This window comes from Lycium barbarum, chromosome 1, assembly GCF_019175385.1.
Source record: "Lycium barbarum isolate Lr01 chromosome 1, ASM1917538v2, whole genome shotgun sequence".
In the NCBI taxonomy this organism is placed as follows: domain Eukaryota; kingdom Viridiplantae; phylum Streptophyta; class Magnoliopsida; order Solanales; family Solanaceae; genus Lycium; species Lycium barbarum.
This window is the reverse complement of record NC_083337.1, coordinates 70,783,949-70,805,725: the sequence shown is the minus strand read 5'-3', so window position 1 is coordinate 70,805,725 and position 21,777 is coordinate 70,783,949. Positions and strand designations below refer to the sequence as shown.

Sequence of the window (21,777 nt, the reverse complement as noted above, 5' to 3'; positions counted from 1 at the left end):
CATTCCTTTATTTGTTTGTTCTTAAATCCTCCATATCTCATTTCATGGGCTTAAACCCCCATAACTATAATATGGGAACATTTAATCTCATATATCCTAAGGTAACTCCCGTTTCCACGATTAGGACAACTAACACCTAACGAATCCCATCGGACGAAACTACAAGGTGTAACATTCTCCCCCTCTTAGGAACATTCGTCCTCGAATGATAGACTCTTGGGGATTCTACAAAAATTTCGCTAGAGTTTCCCCTATAATATGGCACTACCATATTGCACAGCAACCCAAAATACATCACCTCACAGGGCTATAACAACACGACAATAACCATGGCCACACACGACCAAGAAAACATCAAGAAAAGCATTACATACCTGAGATTAATGGCGTCTCTGCCTGAATCTCTTCTGAAGGTGAAAATAAATGCGGGTACCTGGACTTCATGTCCTCTTCGGCTTCCCAAGTCATTTTCTCTCTATTATTATTCTTCCATAAAACTTTAACTGAAGTTACCTCTTTGGTTCTGAGCTTTCGTACTTGCCTATCTAAAATGGCAATGGGGACTTCTTTATAAGACAATTGTTTAGTAACTTGGACATCATCTATTGGCACAATTATATAAGGATCTCCAATACACTTACGAAGCATCGATACATGGAAAACTGGATGGACTGACTCCAAATCCGCAGGTAGGTCTAGTTCATAAGCCACTTGGCCTACCTTGCGTACAATCTCATAAGGTCCGATGTACCGGGGACTAAGTTTGCCCTTTTTGCCAAATCTCATGACGCCCTTCATTGGTGACACCTTTAACAATACCCAATCTTTCTCTTGGAATTCTAGGTCTCTTCGACAATTATCTGCATAGGATTTCTGACGACTCTGAGCTGTTAATAATCGATCCTATATGAGCTTGACTTTCTCTATAGCTTGCTAGAACAAGTCTGGCCCTATCAATTTGGTCTCTCCTACTTCGAACAACCCAATTGGAGATCTACACTTTCTCCCATATAAAGCCTTATACGGGGCCATTTTGATGCTAGAATGATAACTATTGTTATAAGCGAATTCAATAAGTGGTAAGTGATCATCCCAATTACCTCCAAAATCCAATACACATGCCCATAGCATATCCTCAAGGGTCTGAATGGTACGTTCAGCTTGTCCATCAGTCTGCGGGTGAAAGGTTATGCTAAGATTCACCTGAGTCCCCAAGCCTTCTTGGAAATATTTCCAAAAGTTAGCGGTAAACTGAGTCCCTCTATCGGAGATAATAGATACTGGGACACCGTGAAGTCGCACTATCTCTTTAACATAAAGCTTTGCATAATCTTCTGCCACATATATAGTTCTGACTGGTAAGAAATGAGCTGACTTCGTGAGTCTATCCACAATCACCCATATAGAATCATACTTACGTCGAGAACGGGGTAAGCCTGTAATGAAGTCCATGTCAATTACTTCCCATTTCCAAGTTGGAATTTCTATAGTTTGCAATAATCCACCGGGCTTTTGGTGCTCAATTTTCACTTGCTGACAGTTAGGACATTGAGCTACGAATTCCGCTATATCTTTCTTCATCCCATTCCACCAATATATAGATTTAAGATCATGATACGTCTTCATTGCTCCTGGGTGAACAGAATAACGGGAATAATAAGGTTCTCTCAATATTTGGTGGCGTAATCCTGCAACATCGGAACACATAACCTGCCTCGGCATCGGAGAACTCCATCTCCAGAAATCTCAAATGATGACTTCTCCTTCTGAGGGAGTGTATTTCTGTAATGAATTAGCATATGATCTTCGTATTGGCGCTCTTTCACTTTCACTACTAGTGACAAGACCGCTGCATTTTGAATGATAGCTCCTATACTACCTAAGCCCACTACTCGAACTCCTAGGCTAGCTAACTGCTGGAGCTCACGAGCTATCTCTCTTTTCTCTGGCTGAACATCACATAAACTTCCCATAGATCTACGGCTAAGAGCATTAGCCACTACATTTTCTTTCCCGGGATGATACAGGATGTCAACATCATATTCTTTCAACAATTCCAACCATCGCCGTTGCCGTAAATTCAGTTCTTTTTGCTTGAAGATATACTGAAGTCTCTTATGATCTATATAAATATCAACATGGACGTCATACAAATAATATCTCCACATCTTCAATGCATGAATTACTGCAGCCAATTCAAAATCATGGGTCGGATAATTTTTCTCATGTTTCCGCAACTGTCTTGAAACATACGCAATCACCTTACCATGTTGCATCAACACACAGCCTAACCCAATGCCTGAAGCATAATAATAGACAACATAACCTTCTGATCCCTCTGGAAGTGTCAGGACTGCGACAGAAGTTAATCTATCCTTTAGCTCTTGGAAACTACGTTCACAAGCATCGGTCCATTGAAACTTAGCTAATTTCTGGGTCAGCTTCGTGAGTGGTGCATAAATAGAAGAAAAGCCTTCTACAAATCTCCTGTAATAACCTGCTAAGCCCAGAAAACTACGGACCTCCGTAGGTGTCGTGGGCTTTGGCCAAGTCTTCATCGCTTCAATCTTTTGGGTATCTACCCCAATACTATCGGTTGAAATAATATGCCCCAAAAGTGTCACTGAGTTCAACCAAAATTCGCACTTAGAAAATTTGGCAAATAACTCTCGAGTTTGAAGAACACCAAGAACGATACGCAAATGATCCGCATGTTCTGCCTCGGACCTAGAATATACCAGGATATCGTCAATGAACACAATCACAAATAAATCTAAGAAGGGCCTGAACACATTGTTCATCAAATCCATAAATACTTCCGGTGCATTAGTTAGCCCGAATGACATTACCTGAACTCGAAATGGCCGTATCTGGTTCTGAAGGCTGTCTTAGGAATATCTTTCTCCCTAACTCGCACTTGATGATACCCGGATCTCAAATATATCTTTGAAAACCATTTGGCGCCTTGTAACTGGTCAAACAAATCATCAATCCTTGGGAGAGGATATTTGTTCTTGATCGTTACCTTATTCAGTTGCCGATAGTCAATACACATTCACAAGGAGCCATCTTTCTTTTGCACAAATAACACGGGTGCTCCCCACGGGGATGAACTAGGCCTAATAAAGCCTTTCTCAAACCAGTCCTTCAATTGTTCCTTCAACTCTTTTAACTCTACGAGAGCCATTCTGTAAGGAGGAATGGATATGGGTTTTGTGTCTGGTAGCACATTAATATCAAAATCAATCTCCCGTTCAGGAGGGAGACCTGGAAGCTCTTCCAGGAATACATCTGGAAACTCATTCACCACTGGAACAGACTGAAGAGTTGGCGATTCAGCTTCTACATCTTGAACCCAAACTATATGGTAAATGCAACCTTTGGCGATCGTTTTCCTTGCCTTGAGATAGGAAATAAACCTACCTTTTGGGGACGCAGTATTTCCTTTCCATTCTAAAACTGGTTCTCCCGAAAACTAGAAGCGAACCATTTTCATTCTACAATCAACATTGGCATAGTAAGAAGCCAACCTATCCATGCCCATGATAAGATCAAAGTCCACTATTTTTAAATCATGTAAATCAACTATAGTACGATGGTCACAAATCAAGACTACACAATTTCTATTTACTCGGCTAGCTATTACTGGTTCACCAACGGGTATAGATACCTCAAAAGGTTGATCAATTTCGGTTTGACCCCAAACTGACTAGCAATATATGGAGTAACATATGACAACGTGGAACCCAGATCTATCAAAGCATATACATCATGATAAAATACCGATAATATACCTGTGATGACATCAGGGGAAGACTCAAGATCTTGGCGTCCAGCCAAAGCATAAATACGGTGCTGAGGACCACTACAACTAGAAGCTCTCCCTCTACCTCTACCATGGCTGACCGGTACCTGTGAACCTTGCCCCATAGCGCATATCGATGATGAAGACCCCACTGCCGATCCTGAAGGCTGGACTCTACCCCTACCACCAACCGAGGGGCAATCACGCATGATATGGCCTGGCCGACCGCATGTATAGCAAACCTCTGAACCTAGTCAACACTGGCCCCAATGTAACTTCCCACACTGGGAACATCGTGGTACGGGTGGCCTAGTCTGACCCGACTCACCCTGAACTGAGAACCTGAAGCCTTGAAATTCTGACTCGGCCTGGAATAAGTAGACCCATCAAATCTCTAGCTTGTAAACCGTGGAGGCGCACTAGTCATAGAATGGCCTGAATGCAAAAAAAAAAAAAAAACTGCTGTCTCTGCCCGCCTCTAAACTCTCTCGTCGGACCCGAAGATCTAGCCCTCTTGCTATACCCTCTGTCATGCTCACGCTCACTCCTTTGTTGTTGTTGGCTTTCTTCCAAATTCTGGGCATGGGCTTGAATGCATGAAATATCCATGTTATCCTAAAGGGATACAGTCAAGCACCTATCCATCAAATATGGCCCTAGGCCTCTCACAAATCGGTGCACTCTGTCACCCATATCCGCTACCATGGCCGGAACATACCTAGCCAAGGAATTAAAGCGGAGACTATACTCTAAAGCACTCATACTTCCTTGCCTAAGATTTAAGAACTTATCGGCTCTAACTCGCTGAACCTTTGGGGCAAGTAATGTCGGAGGAAGGCATCCAGAAATTCTTGCCATACCGGGGGAGGTGCATGGACTCCCCGTGAAGCCATCCAAACTGTGTACCAATGAACTGCGACATCCCTCAATCTATAAGATTCTAACTCCACCGATTCAATGTCCGAAGCATGCATTAACCAAAGTGTCCTTAACATCCCATTAATAAAATTCTGGGGGTCCTTATCCAGCTTCGACCCGAAGAATTTCGGAGGGTTCAAGTTAATAAAGTCACGGGCCCTTGCACTAACAGCCCTATCACCTTGCCCTGTACCTTGCCGCTGAGTCTGGGCGGCAACTAACTAAGTAAGTAAATGAATGGCCTCTTTTACTTCTTGGCCCGACGCATCTGGTAGAGGAGCTGGAGGTGCTGGAGCTGGGGCGGAGGCTCTCTCATGCTCCTCAAAAATAGGTACTGAGTGAGAGGAATGAGATTGAGCCGCATTTTGGGAATCACTTTCCTCTACAACCATTGGCGATGCTTTTTCAGCCCGCTTTCCTACCACTGTCTTGCCCTTTTGGGATGCCGTATCTTTTCTCTTTACAGGTATTTCTGAAATACATAATACATGGTTAGGGAAAAAGAAATCCTTATATCATGGCTCTATCGCCCGATCTTATGAAGAAAGAAGGTCATTCATTCCTAAAATGCCCGCAGCCTCCTGTTTATAAGTGTGGCGCGCAACACACCCTTAAACAAGACTCTACTAGACACGACTCGTAGACACACCCTAAGATAGAACTGCTCTGATACCACTTTTGTCACGACCCAACCGGAGGGCCATGACAGGCACCCGGTGCTAACCCACCCGAGTACCTCTTATCGTACTCTCATATTCACATCTAGGTGAGCTACATGGCTTACTCATAATTCATATGCATCAATAGTGCTAATCTCGCTGTGCAACAACACATTTATATCGTCATCAATAACAATGCCCATATCCATGTATACAAGCCGACGAGGCTATCAAAATGATATACAAAATATGAGCCGACAAGGATAAGGACATCTAATCATATACAATTTTCTACGAGCATCTATGAAGAGTACCTCACATCATATAGGCAGGACAGGACCCCGCCATGCCCATAGGTATGTACACAAAAGAATAATAGCAAAAGCTGTAGCTCCGGATGAAATGGAGCTCCTCTATGTAGTCCCTGAATAAGAAATCTACGGATCAAGCCTGGCTCTCTGTCCACTTGCGGGCATGACGCAGCATCCACAAACAAAAGGATGTCAGTACGAATAATGTACTGAGTATGTAAAGCATAATCAACATCGTAATAAGAGCATAAGAGACAACATAACAAATAGCATAATAAGGGAGAATCAGGAGGTAGTAGCCATCATCGTAATTACTTACATCTCTTTTATCAACTCTCATATAAAAGAGAAAATAGAATCGTGAACGTATCGAGAATCGTAAGCTTTGGAAATCTTAGAGATTGAGTCATTTGGAAGACATTATGGAGCTCATGAAAGGATACATATTGCAAGGGAACCATGCCTTAATGAAAGAAGGGTTAGCCTTACATACCTCTTCGTCTCCTCAACTATTTAACGTTCACTGTTGAAGCTTGAGTAATCTACATTTAGAAGGATTTTATACCATGGTTAAGCCTTAATGGTACTCTTAAATTCAAACTAGAATGATTCATGATCTAATGAAAATTGAGCAGCATATCCCCTATTTTGTCAACTTCCACCATATCACAAAACAACTCCCAACAACCACAATAACATCCTTAATATACTCATAATACCATAATCAAGTGATCACACTTTGTTAAGCCTTCCAAATTCATCCTTATATTTAACTTCTGCTAGCCACTTCATACCCAATTTAGCACATTTTCATATAATGCCTCCTCATCACCATTATTACCTCCCCTAGCAAGATTATATCCATATCATACTAAGAATCATAACACAAGTTAGCATACTACTCAAAAACATCATAAAAACTACATTTAGAACTCATTTTCTACTTTCTTCTTCTATCCAAGTTGTTCAACAATTAAACATTCTTGATAACATGTAATAAGTATGAAAACTTATTTTATCTCATAAGAATGAGCTTTGGAGCAAGCTATCAACTTATATAAAAACCCTAGCTTTAATATCCAAAAAATTCTTGGAGTTTATTAACCCTAGCAAGACCTCTAGCACATGGGTATCTTGATCCTTGCCTCTTGATATTTAATCTCCCTTGGATTTTGGCTTAGATTGGTTTATGGAGTGGAAGAGAGGGTTTTTGGAGCACCTTTGGATCTAATTTAGTGAAATGAAATGTCCAAGTGAAGTGGAGTAAATTATATAAAGCGGAACTTAAAATCCCGTCGGGCAATTCTGCGCCCATTTTGACGGGCCGTAAAAATTCCTACGGACCAGGAAAATGGTCCTTAGAACTGCCCAGTCAAATATGGTTCACTGTGACCATTTGACGCTGGGCTGGTGCAATTTGACGGACCGCAGAATTTTCTGCGGGGCGTCAAAATTCCTGCCGGCCGTCAAATAGTCCGCAGGAATTTTCAGCTCAGATAGTCTGTCGTAAAACATGCATAACTTTTTATTCAGACAACACATTGACGAACGGTTTGTTGTGTTGGAAACTAGACTCGATGAAATTCAATTTGGATAAAAGAAACACACAAAACTCCTCATATTCTAGGAGATATGCCTCCCCAAATCTGGACCAAAATCTTGTCCGAATATTTTGCCAAATTTTACCAAAGTACCCACAAACTTCATTCCTTTATTTGTTTGTTCTTAAATCCTTCCATAGCTCATTTAATGGGCTTAAAACCCCATAACCATAATATGGGAACATGTAATCTCATATATCCTAAGATAACTCCCGTTTCCAAGATTAGGACAACTAACGCCTAACGAATCTCAACTGATGAAACTACGAGGTGTAACACACCATCTCCAGGCATAGGCATTCTATAGGGAAATGACTGGTACAGAGTTGGAATGGGTTTGCAAAGATTCGCAACCTCTTATTTCTTCTTGGTATGTATCTTTTCTTCTGCTAGGACGTAACCAAGTCCAAAGCAAAAATTTTCTGGAAGAATGGGAATAGGCTTGTGATGCCCTGTAGGTTTCTCCCCAAACCTTTTCCGGGTTCAAACCCATCTAGGATCATAGTGGAAGCAATCATTTTTTAAACTCCTGGCATGCGAACTTCAGGGGAATCTATCCTATGGGCAGCTCCCACTAACTCCATGACATGGAAATCTGTTCCTTTGGGTGCGGCTTCAATGACAGGTACAAAATTATTTGGGTAATTGTGCATGTTGGCTTCTCCGTGGATTACCACTTCTTCTCATTCCCAGAAAAGTTTTACAAATTCATGGAGCGAGGATGGTACTGCCCCTGCTGTATGGATCCATGGTCTTCCCAGGAGCAAATTGTAATTGGCGGGTATTTCTATGACTTGGAATTCAGTGGTGAATTCAGCCGGTCCTATTTGAATATCCAAATAGACTACCCCGGGGGCATCGCAACGTCCTCCGCCAAATGCTCTTATGTTAGTGTGTCTTTGACGAACCTTTCCAAGGTCATACCCTAGCTGAGTTAGGGTAGACTCGGGACAAATGTTAAGTCCCGCCCTGTTTTCAATTAATACTTAAGTTACCACTTTGTTGCGGCACATGATAGTGATGTGCAACGCTTTGTTGTGATTTGTACCTTCCTTGGGCAACTCCTTCTCTGTGAAGGTGATTTGATATTCCTTCATATCATGAGCGACCATTTCGGCCAGATTTTCGCTGCTTGCTCCAGCTGGAACATGAGCTTCATCCAATACCTTCATTAGAGCCAGGCGGTATTAAGGTGAACTTTGCAGTAATTCCAGTACCGAGATTTGGGGTGGCATTTTCTTTAAATGTTCAACAATGGAGTATTTCTTTTGCTGCATTCAGCGCCAAAAATCTTCAGTTTCTCCTTTGGTGATAGTCCGTTTCTGATTTCCCTTACTTCGGGGTGTCCCCTGGGCCAGGTCCTCAGGAGTGTACCATCTTCCTGATCTTGTGATTTCATGTGCGGCAACAACTTAGACCACGAACTCTTTGCGGGCGTGGTGCTGGAGTCACTTGAGCAATGTGTGATGTCACTGGTGTAGAGATTAGTACCTTGAATTGCGGGCATTCTAGCAAAGATAATGACGCCACAGTGTATTCAAACTCTTTCACAACAAAATTATGGGTTGTGGGCCTTTCTGCGACCCTATCTTCTTCTCTCTCAATCATGTGAATCACATTGTTGCCATGGTTTAGCAAAGGGTTAGTGTTCACATTTGGAAGGGCCGTTTCGAGCACAATTTCCTTCCGTTCAATCAGGTCATGTATCTTGTACTTGAGGTAAATGCAATCCTCAGTACTGTGTCCAATGCCATTGGAATGATAGGCACATGTATGGTCAGCTTGGTAAAATAGGTTCTTTGGATCGACAACCTTTAGGGGAAGCGCCTGGATCATCCCAGCTGCGCTTAATCTTTTGAATAAATTAGCCCGAGATTCTATCAGCGGAGTGAATACCTGAGGGAGTTTCTTTTCGAAATTCGAACGTGGCACATTATAAGAATTTGGTGGTGGTTGATTCTGGTAGGTATTGGGTTGGTTATTTTGTGGGGTACGGTAAGTGGGTGGGGGAGTTTTATAATTTGGCTGTGGAGCTTGGTAATTTGGGGGAGGTGATTGGAAGGTTTGTTGCGCGTAATATACGGGCACCGTGTTGTAAGGGGTGCGTATGTAGGTATTTGGGGGAGGTGAAGCGTAGGCCTCCATCGGGAAACCTTCCCTTCTTTTGGGTTTGGGACTAGGAGTGTAGGATATGCTATCCACGTCTTCCTTCTTTTTGTGCATGAACCCGATTGAGCTTGAACCAGTGGATTTTCCGGTAATGCTTATGATTCGGCCGGTCTTGAGACCATCTTCTATGGCCTCTCCCATTTTGACCAATTCAGAGAAAGGTCTTCCTGCCATTGAAAGCATTCCTTCATAGAAATCTATTTCCTGTGAACGGATGAAAACCGACACAAGTTCTTCTTCGCCCATAGGAGGTTGTACTCGGGCAGCCTCTGTTCTCCACCTGCTTGCATATTCGCAGAAGTTTTTGGTGGACTTTTGTTTTACTTTATCCAAATAGTATCTATTCGACACTGTCTTCATATTAAAACAGAATCTTTCCATGAAAGCCGCAACCATGTCTTCCCATGTTACCCAACGTAGTATGTCTTGCATCGTGTCTTGTGCCATGAACCATTCTGAGGCTTCTCCGGTTAAGCTTCGGCTGAACAACCTCATGATGAGTGCTTGGTTATCTCGGACACCAACTAATTGGTCACAGTAGGCCCGCAGATGCTCTTTAGGATTGCCCGTCCCATTGAACAACTCGAAACGAGGTACTGTGAGGCCCTCGGGTAAATTCGAGTTGGGATGCATACACAAATCGTCATAGCTCAGGCCTGTGCCAGTGAGGATGGTCCTCATGGATCGTTCCAACATTGTGGTCATCTTCCGCTCGAGCCATTCTTCCTACTTTTCCTGCTCAGCCTTCCATGCTTTTTCCATCTCTTCATAATGGTCAATTTCCTGATCGGGTGAAAAAGTGCCCGATTTTTAACAGGTGGGTGGAAAGAAATAACAAGACGAGTTTGGGTGACAGGGATGCTTTTGTCGGTTGGTAGTGGGATGATGCTTGGTTTTATAGTGATGCCAGGATAGGTATTTTATGGCGTTGGGTATGAAGGGATAGAGTGAGCGATCCCGGGAATTTGGTTGGTGTTAAGTTGTGGTGGGGTATGGTTCGAGGCACCAATGTATCCATCGATTGGGGTAAATGGTATGGTGGTCATAACGGACCTGGTGGGGAAGTGATCAGGTAATGGTGAATTCAGAGATGGAAAAAATAGCGGAGGCCTTCCTTCCTCAGCAGGGGCCTCTCGGGCAGCATTAGTAACTTTGTTTCGTGCCACTTCTTCTTGAAGATGGGTGATCTTTTCAAATATCAATTTTATGATGTCTTCAGTAGGTGATGACTCAGGCAGTTCGCGCAGAGGCAATTCTCTGAGAGAAATGTCAGTAGGGGTAGTTTCGTTCTCTGAAGTTCCAATCATCTTTTCTTTGCCTCTATATTGAAGGGATAAGGATGCTATTGCAGCTTTGGATCTTGTGAAGTATGCCAGTGTGAACACGAATCAACTTCTTTTTCTATAAAAAAGAATAACTCAAAGGCAAACGAAGTTAGTTTGTTAGATAATGAAAAGAAAATCAAAATATCACACATAGATGGTAGTTTAAAACACTTAGCACATAAATAATCATAAGTTTGATTTAAATGCTTAGTGGATCTCTTGTATCGGCTTTTGGGTACTCGGGTTTTTGTTTGAGTGAGGAGAGTATAATATTTATAATATATAGGGATCGAGTCTTACGTAGACTGCCTACGTATCCCTCCGCGGAAAGTCAGGCCCTTCCGTAGGTCGATTTACATAAGATAAAATTTAAAACCTACCCGTGACCAGGCCTAATATGGGCTTCCCGCATATCCCTCCTTGGGACATCAGGTCGACGCAGTTCCGTTTACACAAAACAGGGGGGACAAATCCGTATTAAATACAAAAAATGGGATCCCCTAAAACTACTCAAAAAGCGACCTTTCTTTTGAGGGCAATATAGGTTGTTTGTCCGTTCAACCTTTACTGGCCCTAAAGGCCCCAAGTCCTTATATTGAGAAGGGAGCACCAGCCAAATGGTGCCCTTATGGACCAAATTCTTCAATTCAAACATGAATGCATCGCACTCCTTTATGTCGTGCCCTAAGGCTCTAAAATGGTACAGGCACATTTTGTGGCGGCCAACTCCTTCAGTTTGAGCCCTTCTAGTCTGATGGGGCTAATCTTCCCAATGTTGACCAACTTCTGGAAGATGCTGGCATAAAAGTCCCTGAATACTGTGAAGTCGTAATGCCAAGTACGAGTGTTTAGAGTAATCCCTTCAGTTGAGATAATGTTGTCATGGACCAAAAGAGAATGCGGTCCCCATATCTTTGTGATGCTTTTCTCATCTATCAGCCTGATGAGTCTCTTTATGAAGGCTAAGCATTCATTAATGGTATGTCCCGCCTGATCCTGATGATAAGGGAATCTTTTATGTGTGAAGACCGGAGGACAGGGTGGCAATCTGTCAAAACAAACACTGACTATTCATTTTCTTCAAAACTTGATCATCATTTCCTTGCTTGTAATATGCTTAGGCGAGACTCGATAGGGACAATCCAAAGTCTTGATCACAATAGCCCACCATTCAGGCGAAGATGGTCGGGCATACTCCATTCGCTCCACGAGCTCCTCCCTAGGGCTTGATAGTGTAACAGAGGCTTCTTCCCCCTTTTAGGCTTGAAGGTGCTGCGGAGGTTTCTTCCCTTTTTAAGCTTAATGGTGCAGCGGAGGCAGCCCCCTTTGATGGCCATGTGGTCTCTTGCAAGTCCGACTCCATTTCTTCTTCCTCGGATTCCTCCACTATCGGGATGTACTCGGGAAGAATCCCCTTTCCCTTGTCCAGGGCATTCTCTCCTTGGGCTTCGACAGGTTTCTCTGGGGAACTCTCTACCGAGTCCATTAACTCATCAGCCTCTTTAATCTTGGCTTTGACTGCTCAGATCTGCTTTTCGAGATATTGAATCTTTTGGCGTAGTGAGACCTCATTCCTTCTCATGACCTTGAGCTCGGGTGTCTTCGTGTTTTTCATCTTCAGATTCTGAGAGAGTCGCTAGGCGTAGTACGGGTAATTTTGTTCATTGTTTTTCTTTGGCTGAGTGGACGATATTCAAGATCAATTAAGCATTTAAATGAAACATATGAAAGAACATAAAGTCACACAAAGCAGTTTATAAGATTATACTATGCGCGCTCCTAAATATACTTAATCGTTTGAAACATAAATGTGCTATTTGAATTAAACCATTGCCCCATAATCATTAATAATAATATTCTTCTCCGAAGGGGTACAAAAGATAAAGTAAAGACAGTGCATAAAATAAATTGGTAGATGTGTCCTCCAGTGGTGGATGACGAAGCCCGATCCCTATTAGTCTTGGCTTTCTTCGCTTTCCGGAGTGTAGTCTGGATATGAAGATGGGCTGATGTCAAAGTTGCCTCCATAAGACACCCTTTCTGTGTGAAGGTCAGTGGAGCGACATCATTTAATGTCTTCTTCATTCGGTGTCTAGCTCAACCAAACAATCATTAGTAAGCTCCAACTCATGTCTCAAACTTTTTTATGATGTTTTTGTCATGCTCAATTTTCTCCAAATACTTAGCATCTCTGTCATCAGCTCTCCTTTGAATCAAACAGGCTCGGATCTCCGCTTGCTAATCCTTGTCTTGGACACAGCTGTAGAGAATGGGTCTAGGAGGAAGTGTGCCTTACAAATCGGCCCTCAACCAATCCTTATACCCCACGACACAACCCGGACAAAACCTATCTTCGGCTAAGGAATCGGGACCCTAAATCATGTGACCCTTCTATTCCCGCACACAATCCAAAGCTCTCAGTGGTCTATCATGTCATAGTCAATGATGAAATCCCCCATGCCTCCAATGTGGGGTATGACTTGGATTCTCCCAAATTTTCTGAAAATCCTGGCAGGGGCACAAGGGCGAATCCTTCGTATTCCCATAAGTGGCAAGAATGGACACTTTCTTCCTTTAACCACAACTTCAGTAGACACAAAGTCATGGAACATCCATTGAATGCTTTCTTCCTTCAGTCTGGAGAAAGTGAATGTCTAACTTTGTTTGTTTTGTTCTCCGAAATTTGGGCGAAAATCCCGAAGACTGTTCCTTTCAGCCGGCTTACTTAGGTGTTGTTCACCCCTAACCTTGACCATATGCTTGAGGATCCACTATTGTAGGAGTAAGTTACAGCCTTGGAAGTATTTGTAATGATTCTGTCAAAGGCTCAGGGCTCGGCACAAATCGGCTAATATGATTGGGGTTATGTCAATGTGTTTGGTTTCTTATTTTTGGGTTATGCCGTAAAAGATGGCATCGGTGACTGAATTGACTCGGGTATCTATGGCTATGGACCAATCTTTAGGAAAAATTATGGTTCCCAGAAAGCAGATGGCGAAAGCCAAAGTTTTTATGGTCGTCCATTTGGCATACGTCTTGAATTCCCCAGGATGCTCCACAAATCCATCCGGGCTTCCAAACCTTTTGTACAACTCTTTGAAGGGTATGGTGGGGCCATGGGCCCAATTGGCTTAATTTAAAGAAAGGATCCTATAAATTTGGGAGAAGGTAGGTTTTTCCCGAATCAAAACTTTTTGTCAGGTTTCTTTCGTCTTTTCAGCCCCGAGCCTACACTAGTCATTACATCCCTAAACTCCTCCAGAGTTGGTGTCATTTCGATGTCGTCCCCAAATCTGAAAACAATCCTATCTCTATCCCAGAATCCGATAATTACTTCTATTAATTCCTTGCAACCGGTCATAGCCATGATGGATGTCAAATTCCCTAAATAACGTGAAATTCCTCTTTTCTCTTCCGGGGACATTTGGCCCCACCAAATCCGCAGCAATTCAGGTGTAGTTAAGACTATATCAAAACTCAAATTGATTGACATCTACAAAACAGAAACCAAAGTTAATTCCCCTCCCCCCCAACTAGGCAATGATTTCATTCATAGGCACATTTAAACGTTTCCAAATAGCACATAATATGATACGCGGTGTTTTTTGGGTCATAGACCGTACTTGACATGGGATAGTCTCCCTATCAGGTTTGGATACGTCTAAAACATCCAAATCACTCGGTCTACTTCGCATTTGGATTTGGCTTAGCTCTAACCTAGGTTTATGTAAGAGTGGGTTTTTCGAATTGACCTTGGACCCGAGCGGACTACTCAGGGTGAACCGTTGTCGGCCGTTGGGTGACCGCACACCAACTTAATGTTCAACGTGTTACAAAGAAAGGGTGTTTCGGGTTTTTTAGTGAAGGCTAGACTGTGATCCCGCGTGTCCCCTTTGAAACCATGCTTTTTGCCAGAAGTAGCGGAGTTTTATGATATGAAGTGAATGACAGTTATAATTGCGGAATTTAAACATATAAACAAATAAGCACAGTTAAAATCACATTATATTGAAACTCTTATAGTTAGAACCTAGGAAATCCCCAGTGGAGTCGCCATCTATTACAGTTCGCTTTTACGTGGGTAAGGCATAAAAGTTACTATGAGGTTGTTGGTGCTCTAATTAGATTTTAGTATTTTTTTAGAGTCGCCACCTAATTTATTATGAAAAACTAGGAAAAAACGGTTTTAAAGATTTTTCCAAAAATAAGTAAAATCTTTTGGACCAAAGTTGGAAGTAAGGGTTCTGGTGATCTCCTAGAGAAGGTTTTACTCACCCTAGTATTAAAGATCCGTAGAATACGGTTGACCTACGAGCTTTAATGTGTGATTAATGTACTTATTTGTTTAAAAGGTGCTTAATTTTTTGCAAAATGTCATTTCATATATCATATCATAGTTTAAAGGAAAAATTTGGCAAAATAATCCCCTTATAAAAAGGGGTTTTGGTTTTTAAAATCCGCGTAAGTGTTCAACTCACTTTGTCGCTGGACTAGGACACACTCGGGATCTCTCCCAAGTAGAGTCACTACTGTTCTACTCCTAACAAAATGGATTTAGTACTTACGGGTTTTTATACGTATATATGAAAATATGGAGTATATCTCCGTTTTGTGTGTATATATATATATATATATATATATATATATATATATACTAGTCTCTGGACACGTGCTCCTATATGAATTGTCACAAAATGTTGCAAAATACAAGTATATTGAAATTTGTTTTATAATGAAATTACATAAATATTATTTTCTGACAAGAGAAGTCAAATTTTCGGGATCTACCCTTTGTTCAAGACTTTTATACTTTTCCAATCTATATATATATATATATATATATATATATATATATATATATCTTAGATAATGCATGTAGTTTATTAGAGTATTCTGATAATGCAAAACTTTTATGTTAATATGTAAAAACTATACTCATTTTTTGAGTTTTAAGGACAAAATAAGTCAGTTGTTATATTTAATGAATACTTGAATCTTAGAACACGTAAGTTAATAATCACCATATTTGTACAGCTCCACCTTATATCAACATAACTGAGTCCAATAGAGTACCTAACTGTATAAGTATGTACATACAACGAATTGCGGAAAAAAAAATATGAATCACGATTGATTTGCTTTCGCCTTTGGTTAATCCCCATAGTATAATTTCAATATGACTTGTTCACAAGCCAAATAAATTGCAGCTACTCGTACATTGCAGACATAAAACACGTATCTAATACAATACCAACACATAGTTATAAAAGCAAATTTAGAAGGCCACACAGTTTACAGTAGCTTTACCTCTCTGAACTTTTTGAAAGGCACACCTTTCAGCCCTTTGTAGGTTTCTCTTTTAACAATCTTAAATTTATTCACTTTAAAATTAAAATTAAGAAGTCAACATCATATGTGTTCATTTAAAAACAAAATATTCAAAACTCCTCCTATCATACGTTCATAGTAGGAAATAAATAGGAATGAAAAATCAAGCAATTATATCAAAAGGTTACCAAAAGTGGCTAAAAGAAGTTACAAACAGAATCAAGGAAACAACTCGTGAAAAGACATATAACTCACAGTCACAGACACAATCTAGTTGTAACAATCTGTCAGAAATAGATAAAAAGCATTAAAATCCATAAGATATTGTAGGCAAAGAAACAAACATATATTACGAAAGAAAAACGACCATGTGATAAATATTGACTTTTCATATTTTGATTTAAAGATCTACTGACGGAATAAAAATAGATCAACAAAGATGTAATTAAATTACAGTAATTGATAAGGAAAAAAGATACAAAAACTTGCCCAGATCTAAGAGACATTAGTACTCAAGATGCAATGGAGACTAATGTCGTCGCCATCTCGACTTCTCTTTTCAAGGAAATCACCAAAAACCCTCTCTTTTGTTACTGAAGAGTTGTTTTGATTTTATTTCTGTAAAGATCGATCTTAAATAGGAGAATTACAATTAATTAAGTTGAAGAATTATAACTTAAACTTTATGTAAGAATTTAAGGGGAATTGAATGGAAGAATGTGAATAGGGGAAAAGGGTCTCTCCAAACGTCATTTTGTCTCCAGATTTTCACCATGTATAGGATTTAATATATGAATATGGTCCACATATGTATTAAAATTTTAGTTAGCTGAATTTAGTACATTAATTATTCAAAGTAACTCTTCAAATCCTTTACATTTTATGTAACAACAAAGAGTACGTTGATTAATGTACCAGATTTATGAAGGTAATATATCTATTTTTCAAAGGGTGTTATAATTACTTAACTTTATAGGGTTATTTTCGTAATTCAAATTTTAACTTTGTTGCTTCCCATTTTTAGTATAATATGATATGATATGATATATAAAATACAAGTTTTATGAAAAAAAATAGCTCTGTTTATTATTTTTTATTTATTGAAGTCATAAGTCAAAAATATTCTAAATCCAAATCCATTTTATCCTCATACTTGGCCCAAAGTGCATTTTAATCCAACAAAGTTTTAGGCCAATAGTAAAAAATGCTTGAGTTCAAAACGGTCCGTTTTCCACCAGCCCAATCTTTCTCAAATCTCAATTTTTTTTAGTGTCCAAGCCATTTTCAAGAATTGCTCAATATTAAAATGTTTCAAGATTTGTTTGTCAGAACCTCAAACCATCTTCCCTTTTTTTTAATCCAAAATTCATTGCTTATCAAAATTCGCAAATGATCAAAGCCAACAGACGGAAGGCCCAAAATCGTTTTTCCACTTCTTTCGGAATAAGCTGTTTCTAGATTTTCTTGCCAAAAGTCAAGATTTGTTAATCAACCATTTTGAAAAAAACATTTACTTTATCAAAATGTGAGCTAATTTTTTAGACTTTTAGCAAAAATCAAGTTAAGTACCAATTTTAGTCGTATAAAAATTAGAATTTTAAACGATGATTTCCTAAGTTCTACACATGCATAGGGTTTCATTATTGACATGTTTGATACATATACAACACATATAGGGCAAGCAAAAATAAGGAGGGGAAAGAAAGTAAATTTTTAAAACTGATGGGTCTACCCAAGCTCATCAGTGCCATTTTCACCCATTGGTTGGGCCTTTCTAATTCTTCAGCGGACTCGATCAAAAGAAGGAAGTTGGGCCTTAGGCCCAACAAGAATTTGATGCAAGAGATGGTCATAAGGGCCCATGATTGGTTCCCATGAAATATACAAGAAGGCTGGGATTAGTACTTGTCCAAGTTGAAAACTAAATCACAAACAAGTACATTCAAACCAAATCAGCGCATAAAATAAACAAATGGGTCATATAATCGCAATATATTTTTTTCATAAAATAGTGTCAGACCCATATGTTAAAGAAAATCCCAAAGCCCACATGGACCATTTACTCGGATTCAAGAAGAAAGGGAAACAAAATATTCAAACCAAAGATAGAATTTGTTTAAGATACTAGAAGAGGCCCAAATATTAATTCAAACAGTTGGCCCAAGAGACTAAGCTGACGCAAATATGGGCTCATATTCACAAGTGGCAAGAGTGATATACCTCAAGTATACACGAATATATTCAATCCTATACACCTGTGAGGGTATAGAGTGAATATACTCTGTACACTTTGGTATATTTCCCAGTATACGTAGAAGAAATGCATTAAGAAGCGATGAGGGAAAATAAATTATTAAAGGCTCTTTTTAACTTATGTGAGCCAATCAGTAGTAAAATTAAAGCCCAAAACCAAAGAGTAAACAAATAAGATCATAAGGTAACTCTCTTAAGAAAAATGGAAAATACTAAATAAATGATCCTACACCATCACCAGCCAACATACCATGGGTTTACACACCCATGGAGAGATTAGAACAACCCAAAAGGAAAAGCTCTTACTCTCTTATTCCTGATGTCACACAAGATCCAAGGGATTTCGAGGAACCCCAGGCATGGTAGACACCAGGGAAGGTTTGAGCTTCATCCCCAAGTGTTGTTTTGCCTCTTCACTTATGTGTTAGGCTCACAGTATTATAGGAGATGAAGCGTACATGAATAGTGTCAACAAACAGCCTTCTAATCAATATGTCTAGGTGTGCATTTTAATAGAATTGGTTATCTTATCAGACATTAATATCCTATTAAGTTCAAGCAGGATTGATGAAAGGTTTAAGTACTTCTATCACACAGTCATGACAAAAGCAAGCGACAAACCACAGTTACAGAACCAATACATCTAACAGCATCAACACCTAACCAATTCAAGGAGACATTCTCCAAGCAAGTACCAAAAAACATACAAATGAATTTAATTAGTGATTGATTAACCTCCAAAGAGAAACAATTAATTGCCATGGGGTGCCACACAGAAGTAAACAACAGTTTCCCGAACTAGTTCATCTGCCTAAAGAAGCTAAGTTTTAAAATCAACTTTTACTTGTCAACACGAGAAAGTAGTAGGACTGTTGTATTTACTTAGTAGACTTTAATGTACTCAAGTGGATTGCCCAGATATTCATTTAGTTATCTTTGTACTGAACTAGCAAAACATAGTTTTTAGGACCAGTATTTCATGAAGGACAAGCACTTGTTCTTTACCTTAATGAATAGGTGAATTCACCTAAGCCAAACAAAGTGATTAAGCAAGCCACATAGCAAGTTATTAATTACTTAAGTTAGTCTATCCTAAAACCAACACAGTAGATGAATTTTACCAAAAAAGAAGTTTAACAGTTCTCTAATAAAATGTTCTAGTTTTAAAAGTCCCACCGACCAACTACAAATTGAGTAAAATGGACTCAGTTTAAAGCAACTCAGTTTAAAGCATGGCTATTTACTAGTCCTCGAAAGCCTTTTTGAAACAGAACTCAACCAAAAACAGGAGGTATTGCATACTCACTTAGCTTCACATTGTTGAGTGAATCATGTAAAAAGCACAAAACTGGACTCAGAGAAGGGAAAATAGTGGTTATTCAGGAGCTAAGCTGAATCAAACATCAAATAGGACTGTTTTTTAAACATGATAAAAGACTCCAACATATTAGCTAAGACTCATAAAACAATCAAGTAAAGGTTATGAACTTTAAGCATGTTGTGACAAAATGACTTTAAATCTATCAGATACCAAAACTTACCTATGACCTCTTCCTAATTACTTAGTTAAGTAATAACCTTCATTTTTATTCAAACATCATGTGATAGTATCAAACCCTTCCTTTTAAGTGAATGATTTGAAATCAAGTGTATTCTAGAGTCAAACAACCATCATGCCATTTAACCATAATAGAAGATGATGTGCATGAACTAACTAAAAAAGAGAGGATTGATGACACTCCTCAGATTCAACTAAGACTCAGATTAGTATGCCTTCTCAGGCTCATAAGCTAACAAGTAATTAAGATTCAATACTACAAAACAATTTCACACTTAGTTATATTTAAAGCCAACAAAATCCACAAACTAAGACATTTAGTAGATTAATCAAGGCATGTTACTGCATTCAATAGCAGGTGACTTAAACTTAGTTAAATACTATAGTTTTCATGGGTGACTCTTATCCAAAACAGACTTATTGCCATAAAAAAAACATGCAAATTATAAGCCAAGTCATCACTTCTTAATCACAAGAGCATATCAACTAATTAGTGTGATCAAAATCCCAACATATACATCTAATGAGCTTATACAGTTCATTAATAGGAGACAAAGGCAAATTGGACATGATTAAACAGATCCTGAATTTTATCACACATGACTGACCAGAATTAAACAGACACAATTAAATTAGGAGTTTTTAGACTTAATAGACTCATGACTAAGCAGTTTTGAGCACATAGATTATTAAAACACATGTCTTCGTAAATTAACAGGTTATTGATTCATAACCTAATCAAGTGACTTAAATGAGTTCCTAAGGCCTACATAATTAATAAATAGGTGCACAAAAGGCTAAACAACTACAGAACTAAGTAAAACAAAATTAAGCTAAAACAAAACTAACATTATAAGGCTAAGAACATCATAAATAACCACAAACATCAAACATCAGACCATACAAGCAACTAAAGCATAAATAACTAAAATGAAAAAAAATAACTAAGGAAAGAAAATCACCTCTTTGATGTGCAGCCCTTGTCGATTGTTGAAATTGGAAGTTTTTATACCCCTTTTCAGCTCACACTCAGCCACAGAACAAAGAAAAGACTCAAAATTTTCCACAGAACAAAGAAAAGACTCAAAATTTTAACTTAGGACTCAAAATCAAACTTTCAAAGAAAAATTGCCAAAACTAGACAATCAAGTTCCTTTTTTCGTGAATATATGTATATATCTCCCCGAAAGTCCTCTTTTGTTTGCAATGTTGGGGTTCTATTTATAGAACCCCTAAATCATAAAACCCTAAGTCCAAACGATGTGGGACTTCTCAAATTTATCAATAGCATGCCATCATAAACAATATCAACAGCTAAGAAAAGAGAATTCACAGATAAAGGGTCATATTTAACCCTCAAAAAGGTCGATCTTCTCGGTTCCTCATGAACCAATAGCTACCCAAGATTCAAATTCACAAACAACCAAAAGTAATTAAAGATTCACAGAGTATTACCGTTGAATCGACTAAAAAGCAAAGAAAAATAGTGAAATATACCATGTTTGGACAATATTTGATAGCAAAAATGTAAAACATTAAAAGCATTACTCAATATGGCCATACCAGACCTGCTAAAGCATGGTATACCTGCAATATTGCCATAAATGGCAAGGGTGACACAGTCACAGGTCCACCGCCCACATGGCGGCGCTAGGCTTTCAAAGAGAATGAGGGAAAAGGAAGCGGGGCGGGGCTTTTTGGCTGAGAGTTAATAAGAAAGGGGCCTTGCCCCTCTTTTAGTTGATCATTGGGCGGGGTCTGGCCCTTGTTGGGCTGGACTCAGCCAGTTTTTTTTTTTTTAGAAGACGGCCTGACTTATATATATATATATATATATATATATTTCTACA

The 21,777-nt window shown here is 39.4% G+C and overlaps 1 protein-coding gene across 1 annotated transcript; it reads right to left on the bottom strand.

Moving 5' to 3' along the window:
* Positions 1-8,280: 8,280 nt before the first annotated feature.
* On the bottom strand, positions 8,281-10,168 carry LOC132612177 (uncharacterized). Its single transcript, XM_060326500.1, has 2 exons — positions 8,786-10,168; positions 8,281-8,460 (listed from the first exon to the last, which is right to left on the bottom strand). Exons 1-2 carry the CDS (start codon positions 10,166-10,168, stop codon positions 8,281-8,283), a joined length of 1,563 nt encoding a protein of 520 aa, XP_060182483.1.
* Between the last annotated feature and the right edge of the window lie 11,609 nt (positions 10,169-21,777).

Coding starts and splice junctions, on each gene's coding strand:
- LOC132612177 (XM_060326500.1), bottom strand. CDS start 10,168: ATGACCACAATGTTGGAACGATCCATGAGGACCATCCTCACTGGCACA. Junction 8,461..8,785: donor TAGAATGCCCGCAATTCAAG/GTACTAATCTCT, acceptor GCTCTAATGAAG/GTATTGGATGAAGCTCATGT.